The sequence below is a fragment of the Oncorhynchus mykiss genome, chromosome 27 (genome assembly GCF_057628025.1).
Source record: "Oncorhynchus mykiss isolate SJ-2025 chromosome 27, ASM5762802v1, whole genome shotgun sequence".
NCBI classification, from domain to species: domain Eukaryota; kingdom Metazoa; phylum Chordata; class Actinopteri; order Salmoniformes; family Salmonidae; genus Oncorhynchus; species Oncorhynchus mykiss.
The window spans coordinates 11,098,543-11,121,020 of NC_143048.1; the positions used below are offsets into that span (position 1 = coordinate 11,098,543).

The 22,478-nt window shown below is 44.5% G+C and overlaps 1 protein-coding gene across 6 annotated transcripts in view; it reads left to right on the forward strand.

The window, feature by feature from the left end:
• Positions 1 to 21,540, forward strand: part of usp2a (ubiquitin specific peptidase 2a) — a 40,828-nt gene extending 19,288 nt beyond the window's left edge. For 2 of the 6 annotated variants that reach the window (XM_021587541.3, XM_021587540.3), the window contains exons 4-13: positions 15,924 to 15,974; positions 16,881 to 17,007; positions 17,139 to 17,250; positions 17,717 to 17,827; positions 18,058 to 18,122; positions 18,606 to 18,709; positions 18,833 to 18,992; positions 19,366 to 19,470; positions 19,569 to 19,689; positions 20,667 to 21,540. In XM_021587541.3, coding sequence (XP_021443216.1) covers positions 15,924 to 15,974; positions 16,881 to 17,007; positions 17,139 to 17,250; positions 17,717 to 17,827; positions 18,058 to 18,122; positions 18,606 to 18,709; positions 18,833 to 18,992; positions 19,366 to 19,470; positions 19,569 to 19,689; positions 20,667 to 20,751 — 1,041 coding nt within the window. In that variant the 3' untranslated portion in view covers positions 20,752 to 21,540. Of the gene's footprint in view, positions 1 to 11,602; positions 12,251 to 15,923; positions 15,975 to 16,880; positions 17,008 to 17,138; positions 17,251 to 17,716; positions 17,828 to 18,057; positions 18,123 to 18,605; positions 18,710 to 18,832; positions 18,993 to 19,365; positions 19,471 to 19,568; positions 19,690 to 20,666 lie in introns of those variants that run through there. The other 4 variants (XM_090224444.1, XM_021587542.3, XM_021587545.3 and 1 more) reach the window with 3 other exon arrangements.
• The last annotated feature ends 938 nt before the right edge of the window (positions 21,541 to 22,478 follow it).

Genomic DNA, 22,478 nt, shown 5'->3' on the forward strand with positions numbered 1-22,478 from the left:
CTTATAAGAAATCCTGCTATGCCCTCCGAACCATCAAACACGCAAAGCGTCAATACACGAATAAGATCGAATCGTACTACACCAGCTCCGACGCTCGTCGGATGTGGCAGGGTTTGTAAACTATTGCAGACTACGAAGGGAAGCATAGCCAAGAGCTGCCCAGTGACACGAGCCCACCAGAAGAGCTAAATAACTTCTATGCTCGCTTCGAGGCAAGTAACACTGAAACATGCATGAGAGCATCAGCTGTTCTGGATGACTGTGTGATCACACTCTGCGCAGCAAACGTGAGTAAGACCTTTAAACAGGTCAACATTCACAAGGCCATTGGGCCAGACGGATTACCAGGACGTGTACTGGTATGCGCTGACCAACTGGCAAGTGTCTTCATTGACATTTTCAACCTCTCCCTGTCTGAGTCTGTAATACCAACATGTTTCAAGCAGACCACCATAGTCCCTGTGCCCAAGAACACTAAGGTAACCTGCATAAATGAGTACCGACCCGTAGCACGTCTGTAGCCATGAAATGCTTTGAAAGGCTGGTCATGGCTCACATCAACACCATTATCCCAGAAACCCTAGACCCACTCCAATTTGTATATCGCACCAACAGATCCACAGATGAGTCAATCTCTATTGCACTCCACTCTGCCCTTTCCCACCTGGACAAAAGGAACACCTATGTGAGAATGCTATTCATTGACTACAGCTCAGTGTTCAGCACCATAGTGCCCTCAAAGCTCCACTAAGCTAAGGACCCTGGGACTAAACACCTTCCTCTACAACTGGATCCTGGACTTCCTAACGTGCCGCCCCCAGGTGGTAAGGGTAGGTAACAACACATCCGCCACACTGATCCTCAACACGGGGGCTCCTCAGGGGTGTGTGCTCAGTCCCCTCCTGTACTCACTGTTCACTCATGACTGCATGGCCAGGCACGACTCCAACACCATCATTAAGTTTGCTGATGACACAACAGTGGTAGGCCTGATCAACGACAACGATGAGACAGCCTATAGGGAGGAGGTCAGAGACCTGACTGTGTGGTGCAAGGAAAATAACCTCTCCCTCAACGTGATCAAGACAAAGAAGATGATTGTGGACTACAGGAAAAGGAGGACCGAGCACGCCCCCATTCTCATCTACGAGGCTGTAGTGGAGCAGTTTGAGAGCTTCAAGTTCCTTGGCGTCCACATCACCAACAGACTAACATGGTCCAAGCACACCAAGACAGTTGTGAAGAGGGCATGACAAAACCTGTTCCCCCTCAGAGACTGAAAAGATTTGGCATGGGTCCTCAGATCCTCAAAAGATTTTACAGCTGCACCATCGAGAGCATCCTGACGGGTTGCATCACTGCCTGGTATGGCAACTGCTCGGCCTCCAACCGCAAGGCACTACAGAAGGTAGTACGTACAGCCCAATACATCACCGGGACCAAGCTTACCTCAATTACCTCGACACTGGTGCCTCCGCACATTGACACATTGACTCTTTTCCCCGCTATTGTTATTTACTGCTGCTCTTTAATTATTCCTTTTTCTGATCTCTTACTTTTAAAGAAAATGTTGGTTAAGGGCTTGTAAGTAAGCATTCCACTGTATTTGGCGCATGTGACAAATAATGATTTGATTTGATAGTATGGGTATTCAAACACAGGTTTTGGGTCACGTGATGGCATGTTGTGTGGTCTTCCCACTATGACTCGGGAAAGCATGCAGTTTGTTAGGCTACAAATGAACTTTGTTGATGAACTTTCCACAGGGTGGTGAAAGTGCGTGGTGATGATCTTGATACTCCTTTCCAATAAATACTGAGGGTCTTATTCTGGTGACAGGTGACATGATGATCGATGCATGGCTGCCATTTGACAAATATCAAATGATCTCGCTCTTATCCAAGATAATCTCATCATAATGTAGGCTAGCCTCCCGCACTTGATCTGCGAGCTGCTGGCTAGAGTGCAGGTGCCAAAACCAGAGTGGGCACATTTGCTATAATATAACACAACAGTTTTTGTGACAAAACCATTGGTAGAGTTTAAAATGCAATTTGTATTCGGTACATAGGAATTTAACTGCAAAAGTTATTTTCATGTGCACTACGTCATCACGCACAGTTTGATGAAAACATCTATTGTGGGAACATTTTGAATATTCACATGAAAATCTGTCGCCAATTAAAGGGAAACCGAGCTAATGATATCAATCAATCAATTGTATTTTATAAAGCCCTTTTCCCTTGTTAAGGTTAACAGCATCATGAACTCTACAAAGTAGCAGGACATTTTAGCCAAAACTCTGGTGTCCTCAGCCAGGAGGCTGAAACTTGGCCGCAAGTGGATCTTCCAGCAAGACAATAACCCCAAGCACACATCAAATTCCACAACTAAACGGTTAATAGACCACAAAATCAACATTTTGCAATGACCATCTCAGCCCCCATTGAAAACCTGTGATTTGAATTGAAGAGGGCCGTCCATAAGCGCAGACAAAGGATATCAAGGATCTGGAAAGATCATGTATGGTAGAATGGTCTAAGATCCTTCCCAATGTGTTCTTTCAATGTCATAAAACATTTTAGAAAAAGGCTCAGTGTCGTTATCCTCGCAAGGAAAGGGTGCTAGAGTATTGAAAACAGGGGTGCCAATCATTTGGACGCCTATCATTTTTAGATTTGTTACTTGTTAACAAAATCTCTTTCTCTTAGCAATTGTATTAGTATAAAATAATATACATTTTTGGAGAATACAATATAGTTCAGTATTTGTATTATTAATTTTATACTGTATTTCTTGCTCATCTTTATCAAGGGTGGCAATAATTCTGGCTTATTGCAGCATAGATACTGGGGACCGAGACAGGGAATGTCGGAGGACACTGTAGCCCCGTTCAAAGTTACCCCTGGCCAACCATGCAGGATAAACCTACCCACTTTGCCAAAGCAAGCCCCCACACCACTTAAAGAGCAACTGCCCCTAAACACCAACTTCTCAGAGAACAGCCCATGTGGCATCAATGTGAGTCCAACATTTATTCTACTGTCAAAATGTACTACAAAGTGAAAATAAGATCATTTTAGAGTTCTGTGAGAATTGTGGTCGTGACTGCATCACAACTTTAATGGGTTGGGTTTGTTACAATCCTGCCCACATGCCCACAGCTTGCAGCACACAAGTAATCATAGATTTGGACTGCAGCTGCCTATGGGGGATAATTTGGACCATTGGTAAATTACACAATGTACATGGAACAATATGTTAAAATTCCAATATCTCCAAATTTCAATGACCTAAAAACCTTAAACCAATGATAAATTGTAAAAATTCATATACAAATATTGAAAGCATTTAATGAAAAAAATAAAAGGTGTGAAACATGAAATTGTCTAATTTACATTGTGTAATTTATTGACGGTCCTTAACTATCCCCGGGAGATAGGCTATCCAATGTCAAACCAACTTTGCCACAGTCGCACACCAGCTGGCTAAAGCCAATTGGCAAAATAATTTCAAACTCACGTTTGAATTCAGTCATGGCCACTACCATTTCTTAATGAAACAAATCTAAAAACGAGGCCAAATCACAAAGGGCAGTCGCCCTTTAAGTGATATCAACAGACAATTGACTTACTACCCTGAGACAAGGCTGAGTATAGCCCACAAAGATCTCTCCCCACCGCACGAGCCTGAGGGGTCGCAAAACCGGACCGGATGATTACATCAATAACTCAACCCACCCAAGGGAATTGAGAATAGCGAAAAAAGCCTGGCATGACAAGATGCGCTCTGGTAGCGACGGAATGGGAGAGTGCGAGCAAAATAGTGGCTCAGCCCCCGTAATAAGATTCCTAGTGGAGAGTAGGGTGGTTCGTCACTCCATTGCCTTGCTGTTCACCTTTGCACCCTTGGGCCAGACTACACTCAATCGTAGGACCTGCTGAAGAGAAGAGTCTTCAGTAAAGACTTATAGGTTGAGACTGAATCTGCGTCTCTCACATGGATCGGCAGACCATTCCATAAAAGAGGAGCTCTAAAGGGGAAAGCCCTGCCTCCAGCTGTTTGCTTAGAAATTCTAGGAGCAATAAGAAATCTTATTGACCGTAGCATACGTGTAGGTATGTACGGCAGGACCAAATTAGAGAGATAAGTACAAGCAAGTCCATACAATGCTTTGTAGGTTAACAGTCAAACCTTGAGATCAGCCCTAGCCTTAATAGGAAGACAGTAGAGAGGCTAGCACAGGAATAATACTGTAAGATCAAAGTTTGGGGTTCTAGTCACGATTCTAGCAGCTGCATTTTGCACTAGCGGAAGTTTTAGTGCCTTATCCAGTTAGCCGGAGAGTAGAGCAGTGCAGTAGTCTAATCTTAAAGTGACAAAAGCAAATTCAAAGGTAAACTCGATGTATTCGGCTGTGATGATGCCTAGTCAACTGAAACCGTTCCTAATTAAGAGCGTCAGAAGTGGGTAGGATGACGAGTGATTGGGTGCCACCTCCTGTGACTGTTAGCAAGCGGCATTGTAAAATAGGCCTCCATGCCTATTATACTGCGCGTCCTTGGGAGTCGATCCACATAAGCCTACTGCGTGGGATTTGTGTTCAGCCTCACAAAGCTGATTGACCGACGAACCATGGGAAAACATTGTGAAGGAATTTCCAGTTTTGTGACGCCATCCTGATCTCACATCATGCCATTTTATGTCATATAGCCAGGCACGGCCCGGCAAATGGTTTAATCCTAAAGCTCAGTGCTGCCTGCTCCAGCTGTTGCACACTACCCAGTGCCCTGGGTTGTATTCATTAAGGCACACTATAGCAAAATGTTCTGCAACGGAAAAAAATAAAATGAGCGTTTCTTATCGGTCAAGTTCAGGTACTCCCTCCCTAATTCAGTTAGTTTTCTTCCATTTGGAGCATAATACAACCCCAATACACAGCTCCTAGTTACAACGAACAATGGCATCGACATTAGAAGTGGCACTGAGAATAATACCTCCGTTATTTTCACCAAATCCCATAAACTAATTTTCAATGCCAAATCACTGGTGTGGTGGAATCTAACTCTAAACTCCCTCGTGGCAGTGGTCCTAGAAATAGCCCTGGCAGTAAAGTCAACTCCATCATCCTATCTCTTGACCCGGGGCGAGCTGGCTGGCACAGTCCTGGACACAGTAATAATAACGCTGTGTAGTGCTACACCTTCATGCACAGCCTACTGTTCTGTCTTCATACTGTTCTATAGTCTGGGGTGGAAAAGCCTGGGCTTTAAAAACCTAGCTTTTAGGCTACTTCTCTATCACCCTTAGCGCTAAGTTTGAGTTACATAGGCCTACTGTGTTCTATAGTCCGCACAGCAACCCTTTTCCCTTTACCTGAGAGGGCTAGGAGGAGTTTTGGGTGGCTGAATAAGTGGCCAGGTCCTTACAACAGGTACTAACACACTTTCAGAACCATTGTACAACTCCTGTCAGATGAGACCCCCGGCTTCCCATTATGTGTCCGCAACTCTGCATAAGTGATGCCAGCCTATCACACGTGGGGGAAATTTGTCTGTCGTTTGTCTCTTGGTTGCTTTAGCCTAAGTCTGGCCACCTTGTTCAGTCCGATACAGTAGCATAATGCTTTGCTGAAAATGTAACGCCAGTCTGGTCTGTGTGAGAGCTTTAATACTGAGCCCTCTGGAAAACAATTACCCAGAACTCATTAGGCATTGTATTAATTCCGAGGAGTTTAGAGGGCGGGATCGTGAGAAATAGGTCTACCACTCAGCAAGCTGCCCATGATGTCAAACAGTAGCCTAACATTCACACTGCTCAACGTCAACATCTGGTTGGCTGTTGAATTTAAAGCCTTGGGGAGTGGATTCAAACAGTTCAGTGTGTAGCCAAACTGTATCTCTGTACTCTACTTGGCACTGAGAACAGCAGGCCTTTTGATGTTGGTATTTTAAGTGCAACGATGACCATTCAGAGCGTTTTCCTCCTTTCCGTTCCAGTCAGTGCCCGCAGAATGATGAGTAGCCTAAATATCAACAGAAACACAAAGTCCTTTCCATTAATGTTGTGTTCTGTATTTGAGTGACTGTTGGGTTTAGCCTAGTTTCAGAACTTTGAAATGTAGCCTAGCTTTATGCTGAACCATGGTATTACTTTCCTTTTGGTTGTGCTGACCAATTTGGGTGTTTACTTAAACAATTGAATCTCCTTGACATGCCCTTATCTAGGAAATGTGGTTGGCAGATGTTCATTGATCAAATGTGTAATGATTTGCCTAGCTAACCAGGTCTTTATCTCAGAAGTCAAAATACAAAAATTGATTTCTTTGTCGTGTTTTGTAGTTTGCTATCCTTTAGGCTCTGTGTTTTCTTGCATCTCCCCTCAAGGTGGGATTGTTTTACACACACACACATGCTCAGCCTGGTGAGTAATGGAATGTGTTCCTTGGCTGTTTGTTGTGTACACATGCTAGGTCACAAGACTGAGCCGAGGACATACTGCTCTCTCTCTCTCTTTCCCATTTAGCCTACACATCACCTCAATGAAACCCAGTATGTACAACAATATACCTCTCCTCTTGACTCACATTCATGTTTTGAATATTTTATTGAACCTTTATTTATCAAGGTTAGTCTCATTGAGATCAAATCTATGTTTCAAAAGAGTCCTGGTTCAGACAAGACAGCAGTTGTAGGGGGAACAAATGTTTCAGACAAATATCAGACATAACAACTTACAGACTTAGACACCATAAACAGAATGTGGTCGTAGACGACACATACATTACAGAAACAGACGCAATGCTCACGGCTTTTAATAAAGTTAGTCCGGTACAATTTAGCTCAGATGAGCATGAGTCACGTCACAGCCAGCAATGCTTTTGGTAGGACATGTGAATTTTAACGTCAGATTCCTTCTAGATCAGAAGCGCAATTACAGAGGAAGACATTTCGAAAGCCCAAAGGCTAAAGAAGTAGCTGTGGCAGCATGAAAGCAGTTTTGGTTCATTAACCCATAATCTATGGCAGTGTTGTTATATTTTAGTAGACCTATCTAGTAGATCATTTCATATGGAATCAAGGCAATAGTCTAGGTAGCTTATAGGTAGACAGTTCTCCTGGCAGCGGTCTGCTGTTCGCGCTAGGCCTAATGCTACTCTCTGCAGCTGTTATCCTACTCTGACTGAAGTTTTAGACCAGCTTCATATCGTCTCCTGTTTACCAATCCCCTTTCTTGGCAGACCGCTGTTCTATGTGTGACTGGTATGGGGAAATGTCATTCTGATCTCCTCAAATGTAATAGGCAACATCATTGCAAATACAATTATCTGTGTCTGTACTCTGTACTTTTCCAATGCCTATGCCATTTGTTAGGTTTTAAGAGAGGTGGTGAACTTGAAATGGAGTGATGGAATTTTAGCTGCCTAAAGGCATCTGTATTTTCCCACTCACTTTTTTAATCCTAATGAATCGGGGTATTTTTAGACTTTGAGCAAGAGGGGTGAGCAACAAGATTGAGTGTTGAAGCCTGTAAACAAGCAAACATGTTTGTCTCTCATAAGGTGAGAGTTCAGAACTAACGGTGCTAAATGTTTATTACAGAGGGTGTCAAGTCAGCACTTTTCACTTTTATTGATTAACAGGAAATTGACAATGGTTTGTCAATTATTCCTATTTGTTCCATGTTCTACCCTACAATCTGTTTGTACCATCTTGTAAAACCTCACCTTTTGTACTTCTCACCTTTTGGTACTGTATGTAGCTCAAATATATTAGGCCTACCATATTCTCCTTCAGCAGAATTTTCACATTGCAGAGAATGAGCTCTTCTTTACTAGGAATTTACAAAAAAGGCTTGATCCTGATGTTTCTCCCCATCTGCCACAACGAACAGAAGAGCCATACTGTAGGCATCACAGTTTGACCTTCAAAATAGCCTGAAAACCTCATGCTGTGGCTGAGTTGCAGGTGTCAGAATTAACAGTCTTCCTCTGTGAAGCTATCTACAGTTGAAGTCGGAAGTTTACATACACTTAGGTTGGAGTCATTAAAACTCGTTTTTCAACCACTCCACAAATGTCATGTTAACAAACTATAGTTTTGGTAAGTTGGTTAGGACATCTACTTTGTGCATGACACAAGTCATTTTTCCAGCAATTGTTTACAGACAGATTATTTCACTTAAAATTCACTGTATCACAATTCCAGTTGGTCAGAAGTTTACATACACTAAGTTGACTGTACCTTTAAACAGCTTGGAAAATTCCAGAAAATTATGTCATGGCTTTAGAAGCTTCTGATAAGCTTATTGACATAATTTGAGTCAATTGGAGGTGTACCTGTGGATGTATTTCAAGGCCTACCATCAAACTCAGTGCCTCTTTGCTTGACATCATGAGAAAATCAAAAGAAATCAGCCAAGACCACAGAAAAAAAATTGTAGACCTCAACAAGTCTGGTCCATCCTTGGGAGCAATTTCCAAACGCCTGAAGGTACCACATTCATCTGCACAAACAATAGTACGCAAGTATAAACACCATGGGACCACACAGTCGTCATACTGCTCAGGAAGGAGACATGTTCTGTCTCCTAGAGATGAACGTACTTTGGTGCAAAAAAGTGCAAATCAATCCCAGAACAACAGCAAAGGACCTTGTGAAGATGCTGGAGGAAACAGGTACAAAAGTATCTATGTCCACAGTAAAACGAGTCCTACAGTGGGACAAAAAAGTATTTAGTCAGCCACCAATTGTGAAAGTTCTCCCACTTAAAAAGATGAGAGAGGCCTGTAATTTATCATAGGTACACTTCAACTATGACAGGCAAAATGAGAAAAAAAATCCAGAAAATTACATTGTAGGATTTTTAATGAATTTATTTGCAAATTATGGTGGAAAATAAGTATTTGGTCACCTACAAACAAGCAAGATTTCTGGCTCTCACAGACCTGTAACTTCTTCTTTAAGACCTGTATTAATGGCACCTGTTTGAACTTGTTATCAGTATAAAAGACACCTGTCCACAACCTCAAACAGTCACACTCCAAACTCCACTATGGCCAAGACCAAAGAGCTGTCAAAGGACACCAAAAACAAAATTGTAGACCTGCACCAGGCTGGGAAGACTGAATCTGCAATAGGTAAGCAGCTTGGTTTGAAGAAAATCAACTGTGGGAGCAATTATTAGGAAATGGAAGACATACAAGACCACTGATAATCTCCCTCGATCTGGGGCTCCACGCAAGATCTCACCCCGTGGTGTCAAAATGATCACAAGAACGGTGAGCAAAAATCCCAGAACCACACGGGGGGGACCTAGTGAATGACCTGCAGAGAGCTGGGACCAAAGTAACAAAGCCTACCATCAGGAACACACTACGCCGCCAGGGACTCAAATCCTGCAGTGCCAGACGTGTCCCCCTGCTTAAGCCAGTGCATGTCCAGGCCCGTCTGAAGTTTGCTAGAGCGCATTTGGATGATCCAGAAGACGATTGGGAGAATGTCAAATGGTCAGATGAAACAACAATATAACTTTTTGGTAAAAACTCAACTCGTCGTGTTTGGAGGACAAAGAATGCTGAGTTGCATCCAAAGAACACCATACCTACTGTGAAGCATGGGGGTGGAAACGTCATGCTTTGGGGCTGTTTTTCTGCAAAGGGACCAGGACGACTGATCCGTGTAAAGGAAAGAATGAATGGGGCCATGTATCGTGAGATTTTGAGTGAAAACCTCCTTCCATCAGCAAGGGCATTGTAGATGAAACGTGGCTGGGTCTTTCAGCATGACAATGATCCCAAACACACCGCCCGGGCAATGAAGGAGTGGCTTCGTAAGAAGCATTTCAATGTCCTGGAGTGGCCTAGCCTGTCTCCAGATCTCAACCACATAGAAAATCTTTGGAGGGAGTTGAAAGTCTGTGTTGCCCAGCAACAGCCCCAAAACATCACTGCTCTAGAGGAGATCTGCATGGAGGAATGGGCCGAAATACCAGCAACAGTGTGTGAAAACCTTGTGAAGACTTACAGAAAACTTTTGACCTCTGTCATTGCCAACAAAGGGTATATAACAAAGTATTGAGATAAACTTTTGTTATTGACCAAATACTTATTTTCCACCATAATTTGCAAATAAATTCATTAAAAATCATACAATGTGATTTTCTGGATGTTCTTTCTTATTTTGTCTGTCATAGTTGAAGTGTACGTATGATGACAATTACAGGCCTCTCTCATCTTTTTAAGTGGGAGAACTTGCACAATTGGTGGCTGACTAAATACTTTTTTGCCCCACTGTATATCGACATAACCTGAAAGGCCGCTCAGCAAGGAAGAAGCCACTGCTCCAAAACCATCATAAAAAAATCCAGACTACGGTTTTCAACTGCACATGGGGACAAATATCGTACTTTTTGGAGAAATGTCCTCTGGTCTGGTGAAACAAAAATACAACTGTTCGGTCATAATGACCATCGTTATGTTTGAAGGAAAAAGGGGGAGGCTTGCAAGCCAAAGAACACCATCCCAACCGTGAAGCACGGGGGTGGCAGCATCATGTTGTGGGGGGTGCTTTGCTGCAGTGGGGACTGGTGCACTTCACAAAATAGATGGTATCATGAGGGAGGAAAATGATGTGGATATATTGAAGCAAAATTTCAAGACATCAGTCAGGAAGTTAAAGCTTGGTTGCAAATGGTCTTCCAAATGGACAATGACCCCAAGCATACTTCCAAAGTTGTGGCAAAATGACTTAAGGACAACAAAGTCAAAGTATTGGAGTGGCCATCACAAAGCCCTGACCTCAATCCTGTAGAAAATTTGTGGGCAGAACTGAAAAAGAGTGTGTGAACAAGGAGGCCTACTTACTTGACTCAGTTACACCAGCTCTGTCAGGAGGAATGGGCCAAAATTCACCCATCTTATTATGGGAAGCTTGTGAAAGGCTACCGGAAATGTATGACCCAAGTTAAACAATTTAAAGGCAATGCTACCAAATACTAATTGAGTGCATGTAAACTTCTGACCCACTGGGAATATAATGAATGAAATAAAAGCCTAAATAAATCATTCTCTCTACTATTATTCTGACATGTCACCTTCTTAAAATAAAGTGGTGATCCTAATTTACCTAAAACGGGGAATTTTTACTAGGATTAAATGTCAGGAATTGTGCAAAAACAGTTTAAATGTATTTGGCTAAGGTGTATGTACACTTCCGACTTCAACTGTATGAAGAGATGTATTATTACAGCCATGGTCAATAGCCTAACAGATTATGAGCTTGTAGTACAGTAGTAGTAGCCTACTCTCCCCAACACGATATACTGTACTCCTCTGAAATGTAGTCCTGCGTTGAATGAATGGGTCTCACGCTGAGTAGCCCTTCAGAAAAGCCTTATTCGACCGTGAATGTGTTGTATCTCTCTGCTTGATGTATGGACAACGGGAATGAATGTTCCACGGGTGTCATCGGAAGCACCATTCGAGTAATAAGCATAAACGTAATTCGTAGAAATGTGAATGGACCACATGGTGTTTGACGTCGGAGAGGTTTGTGGCAGCGGCTGACGTCTGTTGTACTAAACCGAAAAGAGGCGTGTCTTCGGGGTTGTAAAAACGATGGAGAGGCAGTGGTCATTTACTTCTCAAACAGCCCGGTGATTGATATACTGCACGAGTGAAATTGTTTTGATTTGCGTATACTCAAGGTCTTCGATTTCTGAAATATATAGGGGAGAAAAAAAGACCTTGCTCAGTCTGTTTTCATTGCGAAACTATTTCATTCATGTATTGTTTATGTGTTTTTTCATGATATCAGGAGTGTCAGTCTGGTATATATCGCTTGTAAATCAAGTGTAGATGAGATGAATGGCTCGGTTTTTCTTGACAACCGCAAAAAGGAAACGAACAAGCTCGAGCAAAAATACTGATATATTCGTAACGTAGGCTACACTTTCATACAAAGATCCTGCGACATAGAATATCAGGAGAACGAGCGCAACTCCCGGTGAATCAAGAGCGCACCGGCTCTATCTGCCTGATACCGGCAGAGCATCAGAACACACCGGTAGCCGACTATATCAGACAGTCATCATGCCCAGCATGAGACAGTCATACACGGTGACCGTACCCGAAGAACCCCCGGCCTCGGTTTTCCCGTTCTTGAAGCAAGAGATGCGGCGGAAAAGCTCGAGCATGTCTGGCTCCGTGCTGGTGTCAACCTTTGTAGGACTTCTCATTAATCAAGCCAAGGTAAAACATTTAAAAAAAACAAGAGAGGATATATTGGCACCAAGATAAACTATCGAATGTTTGTCTGCGAATTAGTTACAGTAATATATATGTGTTGTTAATCAATAAGGATCTAGGATTGATGTTGCGTTTCCTGGATGAAAATCACTAGGGGTTCTTCTACACGGCATTGACGGCGATATAGCGTTGCAGTCACTCTAGCAGTAGCCTAAACCCCCGCTAAACCTCTGTGGAGGATCAGTATTCTGGCAGGTCATTAGACTAGTTATACAATCTCAAATTAATCTCACTCCATAGCAGGCCTTTGATACATTATATTACATAGCCTAGGCCTGTATCAGAATATATTTAGAATGGGGTTTTGTATTCTTTTTTTATTATGCAACATCTGTGATATCGTATGGGACAATATATCCCACCCTCTCGCTATTTTTATCCATAATTCCATGTCCATAGAGAGAAACAAATCAAGGTACAATTGTTGGTCAAGGGGTCTATTTTCAGACTGATGTTGAAATCATCTGACATGAGCTAATGGTGTTTATGGCTCTAGCAGTGACTGGATTACTCGTTGGTCAACAGTCACCCACTGTAGTCTAATGATTGACTATTTTATTACAACCTTCAACGTTGACACTTCATTGATCATCTTCAATAATCGGGGTTCCTCCTAGAGAGAGTGTATTGAACGTTTCAGGAAAACAAACTCAATAGAAGGAGCGGAGCGGCATGACTGAAAGCGCCTGGCTACTCTATCTTTGGCTCCCAGGCTTCGCTCTCATGAGGCGAAAGCCTGTGGCAGACGCTAGTATCTGGCTATCACAATGAAGAGTGTTTTTTTTCTTCTTCTCGCTTGTCCCTCATGTTTTATCTATGGCTCATATTAGATCTTGCGAGGCTTTTCTATAACCTGTTTTGGGAACGTGTTGCTATTGTTTCAGTGCATTATCTTGGTCTTGAATAGTCTTGAGAGACAAGTGGATGTAAATATCAATTGATTAAGCTGGCCCATGACTGGTCCATCCATGACTCATCCATGGCTGGTCCATGACTGGTCAGTCACTCCATGTGAAGACAGTTGGTGGGTTGCTGTTGTTGTTGTCCCCCAACAGGGGCCAGGCACAGGGAGATTAGAACATGCTGTTCTCCATCTCCAGCAGCCATCAACACAACACAACCCCGCTGCCAGCTAATGATTATAGCGCATTCCATGGAGCAAGGTGGAACCGTGTCAGGCAGGCCAGGCCTATTCAACCCATTCAGGGCTCAACTTGTTTCATCATGAGATAGTTCAGCTCAGTATCGATGTCAGTGACGGCCAAGGGCCACGGAACCCAAAACAGCAAAACAACAGATAACATTTAAATCAAATGTCTCGGATTGGTAGTGTGGTGGCAGTAATCATGGTATGTGTAAATACATTCCGAGTGCAAGGCAATTCATTAATCGGTCTCTGTGTTACGTGAAAACCAGGCCCACGTTTGTATCTGTAGATGGAATGACTGTAGACGAGAGATTGGACTACTGTAGCTACAGTTTGAACCAAACATGGCCTACTACTGAATGGCCTCCATCATGGATTTGGAGTAATGGATGTGCCTGGGCATGTTTTAACGCTCCACATAGCCTGGTCCTAGAAGTGTTCTGGCATGACAATAGGAGTTGGCAAGACAGCATGGGACCTGCACGGCTAGCATTCAGACAGAGAGTACAATATTGGTCCTTTTGCACAGATATTCTTCATTTGTTGCTGTCACACAACACAGGCTGGGAGCAGCACAGGGGCAGTATACAGGGATATTGAAGCCGGTAACGCTGCCTGTTCTGCAAATTTCACCGCAGGCAGCTCGGGGGGGTTTGAACCGGCAACCTTTTCCGATCACAAGGTGATTGGTGCACTGCTATGATGATTAACAGCAGTGGGCTTCTTGCATGTGCTGGGGCTTGTCATACCACTGTGAAGACTAAGAGTTCTATAACTAAGTTTATCATCAAAGGTTAATGAATAAGACATTTTCATAATGGGGGACACGGATTCATCTGTTGCTAGTCCAAAGAAGAACACTGGTCGGTCAGTCAGTTCATCAGTAAGTCACACTAAAGCCCTTGCCAGATGTTGTGAGTGTGACCAAGTGCGTTTGTCATATTGTCCTCTATCTTGTTCATGTAAAAATAGCGTTCCCTGGGAGAGAGGCTGTCAGGATGACTTCTGCAGTGACAGTCACACCGCTCTGACAGCAACCAGCCAATGGGAACGCGGCAGCCAGTTCTGAAGGAAAGGTGCTATTTTGGGCTCTGATGATATTACTCAGCAAAGTACGGCACATGGTGACGTCATGGGGCTCATTCCGGAAAACTCTTCTGGAGGTGAAAAGCGGTGTGAGTTTGTTATGAGCATTATCCAGTATGATCCTTGCCTTGCAGCGACCTAATAATCTGCCCTTCCTCCTGAAGTGTAGCCTACACTCGCACACTACTTGCCACAAATGTAAAAGCATTGGATTTGTGGGGGCTACAAAAGGAATCATACCAGTCAATTCCTTTCAAATGAAGGGAAGTGAACAAGTGAACACGAGGGGGAAAATGAGATATATTGTCTCGGACAGTAGGAACCAACCCATTACAAGGAACTGACTGTATACCAATAACTGACAACAGGAAATGTTTTGTTCATGTGGTCGCGGACTAATAAATCACTTTATTTTACGTTGGAATTGAGAAAGAAGGATTTAGATAATCCTGAGTTAATTAAACTGTTGGATGGGTTTTTCTATCCTGTTGGGAAAGGGGGACAGATGGCGTTGGGTTATTTATGTAATAGTGAAACGCTACAGCCCGTCCCAAGTTTGTGTTCTCTTAACTGGAACACACTGTCTGGTTGAACTCCCAGACACCAGGAGCACATGGGTGTGTGTCTGTTTTTCACTGTGTGTCCTGTGGTGATTGGTCACTCCTGCGGTCATGGGGAGAGACTAGGGAGGGAGGCTATATGAGCCAGCCCGGAACAGAACATGCAGGTGAGGGTTGCTGGAGAGCTTCAGTCAGGGTCACTTCAGTGTTATATTGAGGTCCACTGGAAGCTGGATTGGGTTCCCTCTCCTGTGCCCCAGCAGCGCTGTGCTCTACATCAACCCATAAAAACATAATTGTGTCAGGTTTTTGGCCTGTCTGACTCTGCGTGAATTGTACTCTACCTCTCCCAGTCTCCCTTCCTCCTGGTCTAAATGTGGGGCCTGTATCATTGTGATGGGACCTTGTGTTCACTTATGTTCAAAGTACGAGGCATAAATAATTGATTGTAGCATTTCTACAGAGGCCTTAAGGCACAACACATTGCATTCCATATTAAAGAGATATGTACTTCATGTAAAGTTTTGTCCACAGTCATATTGGTGCTTTGGTAATTATTTCCATTACTACTCAATTATAAAACGACTGAACTTTATATAATTAAACTGCAGTGACGTCAGTCATGTTCTTTTCTACAAAGCCCTTATTCTACATTCGTAGACCGTTATCCACTTTTAAAGCCTTTTTAAAGATTTTTCAGTTGTGTCGGGAACGCTGCACATCTGAGGTATGGCGTGATTCCCCTTGTATTGAAACAGGAACGTGTGCTTTTGTGTGCTTTTGTCGTAAATGGTTTTCCTTGTCATGTTCTTCTCCTCCCCAGAACTCCAAGAGCACCCAGGGCCTGGTGGGCCTACGGAACCTGGGAAATACCGTAAGTAGTGGCCGAGCACACACACACACACACACACACACACACACACACACACACACACACACACACACACACTATATTTAAGCCTCTATTCATGTGTGTTGTGTAATAAATGTGGAATATTGTCAGTGTACCGAAAAAGTAGTGTAATCCACAGCCATAAGGGCTGTGTTTTGATATCACAAACACTTTCCCTTAACTAGTCTATTTCCATTAGCTGAGATGATTTGCCATGCCATCTCATGGCTCTACAAACAGGAGGGGAGGGGACAGGGGAGGGGGGCATTTGCCAGGCAACAGGGAGAAGGATGGGTCCTGAAATAAACTGTCTACTTTGCACCGTAACCTTATCAGAGTGTTTCTGCTGCACTCTGTACCAGCTGGGGGACTGTCTCTCGCCCTCTCTATCCCTGCTACCTTTCATTCACTCAGCCCGCTGTTCCTTGTTTTCCCCATGCTAGCATGTGTAACATGTGATGTTAATTGTTCATTTAACTAGGCAAGTCAGTTAAGAACAAATTCTTATTTACAATGACGGCCTAGGAATAGTGGGTTAACTTCCTTGTTCAGGGGCAGAGTGACAGATTTTTACCTTGTCAGCTCAGGGATTCGATCTAGCAACCTTGCGGTTACTGTCCCAATGCTCTAACCACTAGGCTACCTGCCTGCATGCATGTATGTAACAAACAAACATCTAAAAATAACTTCAGCAGACACGATTTCACCTCATTTGTCTTCAACATTGAAACCGTAATTGTCAAATTATTGTGTATGCAGGAATTAAAAAAAATATATATATTTCTCAACAATCTCGATATTGAAGCTGTAACTTCCTGCACCACAAACAGCATGGTAGTGTGTGTGTTAACCCTCTTCTAAAGACTGTGTGTGTGTGTGTCTCTACAGTGCTTCATGAACTCCATCCTGCAGTGTCTCAGCAACACGCACAACCTCCGGGACTACTGCCTCCACAACTCCCACCGACGCGACCTTAACAAAAACAGCCGCACCAACACTGGGGCGCTCATGGAGGGTGAGACAGCTAGCCTAAGTCCCCTGCAGTCAATGAATGCTGAACATAGTATTTACCAGCCAGTCCCCCATTTTACAATGTCTACCCCTATTCCGAGGGAATCTGATCTATCTTCCTGGTTGTGCTTCTAGAATTTGCCAAGCTCCTCCAGACCATGTGGACGTCCTCGAGCAGCGAGGCGGTAGGCCCCTCAGAGTTCAAAACTCAGATCCAGAGATACGCCCCCCGATTTGTGGGATACAAGTATGTGTTGTTCCTCAACTAGCTATTCACCAAGGCTACCTGTGAAATGGCACCCTATTACCCATGTAGTGCACTACTTTTGACCAGAGCCCTATGGCACCCTATTCCCTATATAGTGCACTACTTTTGACAACAGCAGAGCCCTATGGGCCTTAGTGTAACATGTGTGCACTTTATACAGATGTAGGATCTTAATTTGAGCCAGTTTGCTACAGCAGGAGAATAATTCTGCCACAACAGGTAATGTGAATTATTGTGTGGATTATAATTAACAGACATTTTTGTAGAGGTTACATTTTTCGTAAGGGAAAATCAAGTCAGAAATTTCAAAGTGGAAATGACAAACTTCAGAAGCGTTTTTAAAACTTCAAATGCGCTGCAAGTTTGACATTTCCTAAGATCCTACATCTGTAGGGAATGGTATTGTAGATGATTTTCCAATGTCTGTCTGTGTCCCTCCCTCCAGCCAACAGGACGCCCAGGAGTTCCTGCGCTTCCTGCTGGACGGGCTGCACAACGAGGTAAACCGGGTCACGGTGCGGCCGCGGGGCAGCTCGGAGGACTTTGACCACCTGCCGTAAGTGTCTCCTGCTCTTTCTCTCTCCGTGAACGACCGTGGGACTACGGTCAAGAGAATGTTAACTGGGAGAGTAGGACAAAGCCAGGGCTGTAGCATGTCCCATATTATTAGTACACATCAGTGGGTGTGGAGGCGTGACGCCTCGTGGGTTTACAAGAGGGGAGGGTGTGGGAGCAGTGAGCATGAATACTGACACACCCTCTCCTGTCCGGTCGTCCCTCCCACAGTGACCGAGAGAAAGGGGATAGAATGTGGAGCAAGTACCTGGAGAGAGAGGACAGCAAAGTAGTGGGTAAGGGCACGCATCAACACCCACAGGGGTTGAGTAACGCTTCTGTGCTGTTAATAAATTGTGTTTCCTGGTCATGTGTAGTCTGTTGATGTCGTGCGTGTGTGCGCAGGTTGGCATTTATTGTCATGTATCTTTCCCTGGGGGCAGCTCTGCAGAGTGGTCACTAGCTGGCACTGCCACAAAGTCAAATGAATCTGTTTTTTGAACCTTAATCTTAACCACATCACTAACCTTGATGCCTAACTTTAAATGAAGACCAAAAAGCTACTTTTTGTTATCATACATTTTTATGATATAACTAGGCAATTTTGACTTTGCAGCTGGCCCATCTAGCGGAAATTGCTCAGTTTTGCCTCCAGGGCAAGATTCATGGCAAGCAACATCAATCTGCCGTGCATGCATGTGTGTCTGTCTGTGTCTGAGTGTGTGTGTGTGTGTGTGTGAGGGGGTAGTAATGGTCCCTTTCTGGCCTGCCCTCCACAGACCTGTTTGTGGGTCAGCTGAAGAGCTCGTTGACGTGCAGCACATGTGGCTACTGCTCCACTGTCTTTGACCCCTTCTGGGATCTCTCGCTACCCATCGCCAAGGTCAGTGTCGACAATGGACACCAGCTTCTTCCCCGCAGTGTTGCACATTCACCCTTCACCAGACCCACATACAGTCCCAGCGTTTTTATGTCGCCTAAATGTGCCCTGTGTCTATGTGTCAAGAAGGGCTACGGAGAAGTGAGTCTGATGGACTGCGTGAGTCTCTTCACCAAAGAGGATGTGCTCGACGGAGATGAAAAACCAACGTGCTACAGGTGTAAAGCCAGAAGACGATGCACAAAGAAGTTCACTGTACAGAAATTCCCCAAGATCTTAGTGCTTCGTATCCTTTCTCAAGCCGCTCATATTTGTGGGCTCCGTTGGTCTGATAGTACTCTATCCCATTAGATGTTATAGAGGAGAGAGGAGTTGGCTGACGCCTGGTCCCAGATCTGTATATAATGTGCATATGCCAACACGTCATGCATGAGACAATTGTAGTCTGAGGAGTTGGTTATGGTTCAACTAAAACACACAGATCTGGGACCAGCCTAGAAGTGCTCTCTGTTACTATAGAGGCTTGCCTATGGGTTAATGTATGCATGTCAACCTTCATGTGAAACCCACCCAAGGTTCCATATGAAGCCCCCGTCTCTGTGTATTTACAGACACTTCCTCCCTACACTGTTTTGTCCTTTACCCACCTACGTGTCCAGATCTGAAACGCTTCTCTGAAGCGCGGAGAACCAGCAAACTGTCCACATTTGTCAACTTCCCCATGGAGAAACTGGACCTCAGGGAGTTTGCCTCGGAAAACAGCAGTGAGTACCATCGTCTGTCGGGTAGAGTCGTCCGTCGAGGTACCACAGTGGCATTCTACTGATTCCTCTCTTTCCCCTGTCCCTTCCCCCCCCCACAGTAAATGCAGTTTATAACCTGTACGCAGTGTCCAATCACTCAGGCACTACCATGGGCGGCCACTACACAGCGTACTGTCGCAACCCCACCTCGGGAGAATGGTACACGTTCAATGACTCCAGGTATGTCTTTCCCTCTCCCTTTATGACACTACACTACCCACAAGGCTCTGCTAGCAAACCATACTGCTCAGAACTGAGCTCATTTGCGTTGAATCGACTGGAAATCTTAGAACACTGGAAATTCTCCTGATTAGAACATTAGAGCCCTCTTCCACCCCACTGCATACATCTGAAATTGCACCCTGTTCCCTTTATAGTGCACTACTTTTATCACTAGTCTGGTCAACAGTAGTGCACCACTTTATACAGTAGGAAATAGGATGTTGTTTAGAATGGACCACCACAGTGTAGGACCTCTGTGTAACAAATGATCTGCTGGGCCTCATGTTGAGTGCTAGAGCAGAGACTGTCAGGAAGAGGACATGAAGAGCCTGTGTCCGTCCGTCTGTCGGTCTGTCCTGCTTGCTGGCTACATACCATTCACCCAGAGCTACTTGCTTTCTTAATAACAGTACCTCCCCTAAATTCTGTCAAGTGTGCAGTAGCCTACCTCCTCCCTCGCTCCGCCTCCCCCTCTCTTCTCCTCGCTCTCTCACCTCTCTCCCACTCATTGCCTCGTGAGAGCCTATCTGCTTCTCTCTCTCTCTCTCTCTCTCTCCCAGCAGCTACCTGTGTCTTCTTTCCCTGCTACTCCGCTCTCATTCATTATGCAGTTCTCTCTCTCCTGTTTTTTCTCTCCCTTTCCCCCCTTATCCTTCTCTGTGCTTAATGCACAGTATGATAGTACCCACGCAAGGTTACTCTAAAAACTCTCTGCCCGTAAAACGAGTACCTTTTGTTAGAAAACAACCGTCTGAATACACCATCCATTTTCATGGTTTTGTGACATAATAGTGGAAGGGAGCCTCAATATGGCTGTTCCCAGTTCAACATAATTGCATTTCTCCAATGATATTGTCAATTCGTTGCACTGGTAGGACTGTCAACAACATTACAGCTCATTCACATGCATCCCCTCTTCCTCTCTCCCCTCACAGAGTATCGCCAATGTCCTCCAGCCAAGTGCGCAGCAGTGACGCCTACGTGCTGTTCTACGAGCTGGCCTCCTCCTCGCGGATGTGAGGGCCTCCCGGAGGAGGAGGAGGAGGTGGAGGGCACTGCGGGCGGCGGGAGGGAGGAGGAGGAGGTGGAGGGCACTGCGGGCGGGAGGAGGAGGAGGTGGAGGGCACTGCGGGCGGGAGGAGGAGGAGGGCGAAGCCAGGCCCTTTAGGACTAATCACATCCACAAGAGGCTACTGCTCCCCCCTCCCCAACTCCATCCACAACAGAGAGAGGCTACTACTCCCCCCTCCCCAACTACATCCACAACAGGGAGAGGCTACTACTCCCCCCTCCCCAACTCCATCCACAACAGAGAGAGGCTACTACTCCCCCCTCCCCAACTACATCCACAACAGAGAGAGGCTACTACTCCCCCCTCCCCAACTCCAACCACAACAGAGAGAGGCTACTACTCCCCCCTCCCCAACTACATCCACAACAGAGAGAGGCTACTACTACTGCTGGACGTCCACCCTCAGACTATGGAAACACTACAGGAATCTGTCATCTTTGCAGTTGCCGTTCAACCCAGCCCTCCTCACTCTCTTTTCTCTCTGCCACATCGCTCTCGCTCTGCTCTTGGAGAGCAGGGTGGTCGGAGGAGTCGGCCTGTGCTTGTGTGGTGCGTGTGTGTGTGTGTCTCAGAGAGTATGTGTGTTAGGTTAAGACAGGGGAGCATCACCGGGCAATAAAAACCAATCGTCTCCGAAGTCCCTCTCAATGCACTGCAACAAACCAAACTCTCGTCCCGACCGCACCTTCTTCTCTTCTTGTTCGAGATCGCCTCAATATTAAAAGACATTGTTTCAATGTTGGTTTTGGATTTTCTTGTTGATTTTTGTATTGGTATTACCACCATCATCACGGTGGAAGATTAACTGAACTGTGTTGCTGCGGCAGCGCTCCCTGCTGACAGGTTGGAGTAGAACAATATGGAGCCGTCAGAAAGTCTTCTTACCACACCGCTCACACAAACCTGAGTGCCCCCTCCTGCCGACACACTGCAATATCTCATCCCAGTTTCTCTGTTCAGCTGTGTACAGTACTACTCTGTCCTCTCACTGCTGCTCTCTCTCTCTCTCTCTTTCTCTCCTTGTCCTGCATCTTCCTCTCTGAAGGTGGGGGGCAGGTTGTCCTCTTGAGAGTGCTACGTGTTCAGAGGATGCCCTGTACCTTGTGTTATTTTCTTCAGTGTGGCTGCTACTGATGTTTTAAAGTGCTGTGAAGGAAAGGACGATCCCGTAGGAAGTCACACTATTGATCCCAATCTTGTCCGTATGGATTTGTTCATCCTCAATTGTCATGCCAATGAACAACACGGGAAGAATGTTTTCACACAAAAAAAAAACATATCTGTATATTTTTATATTCTGATGCAATATAGAGAATGTAATATTACAGTGGTGCTGAAAAAACCTGTTAGTGTTTTCAGTTCATTTAACAGGTGAATGAGAAAGGATTCTTAATTATGCTTACAGGTGACTTACATGTGATACGAGTCGTACTTTTTAACAGTGGCAGTCAAAACACATGAATTTATTATATATATATATAAATGAATTTAAAAAAAACTGTGGCTTTTAGTTTCGTATTTTGTGTTGTGTTTATGTCCAGTCAGTTATGGGTTTTATATTTTTTCATTACAGACATGAGTCTAACATTGTGCTGCCAAGGCACATAGCCCTTACGTAGCCTGGATGCTTGTGTACGTATTTCAAAAATATTCACGTTATAAAACAACTTGCTTT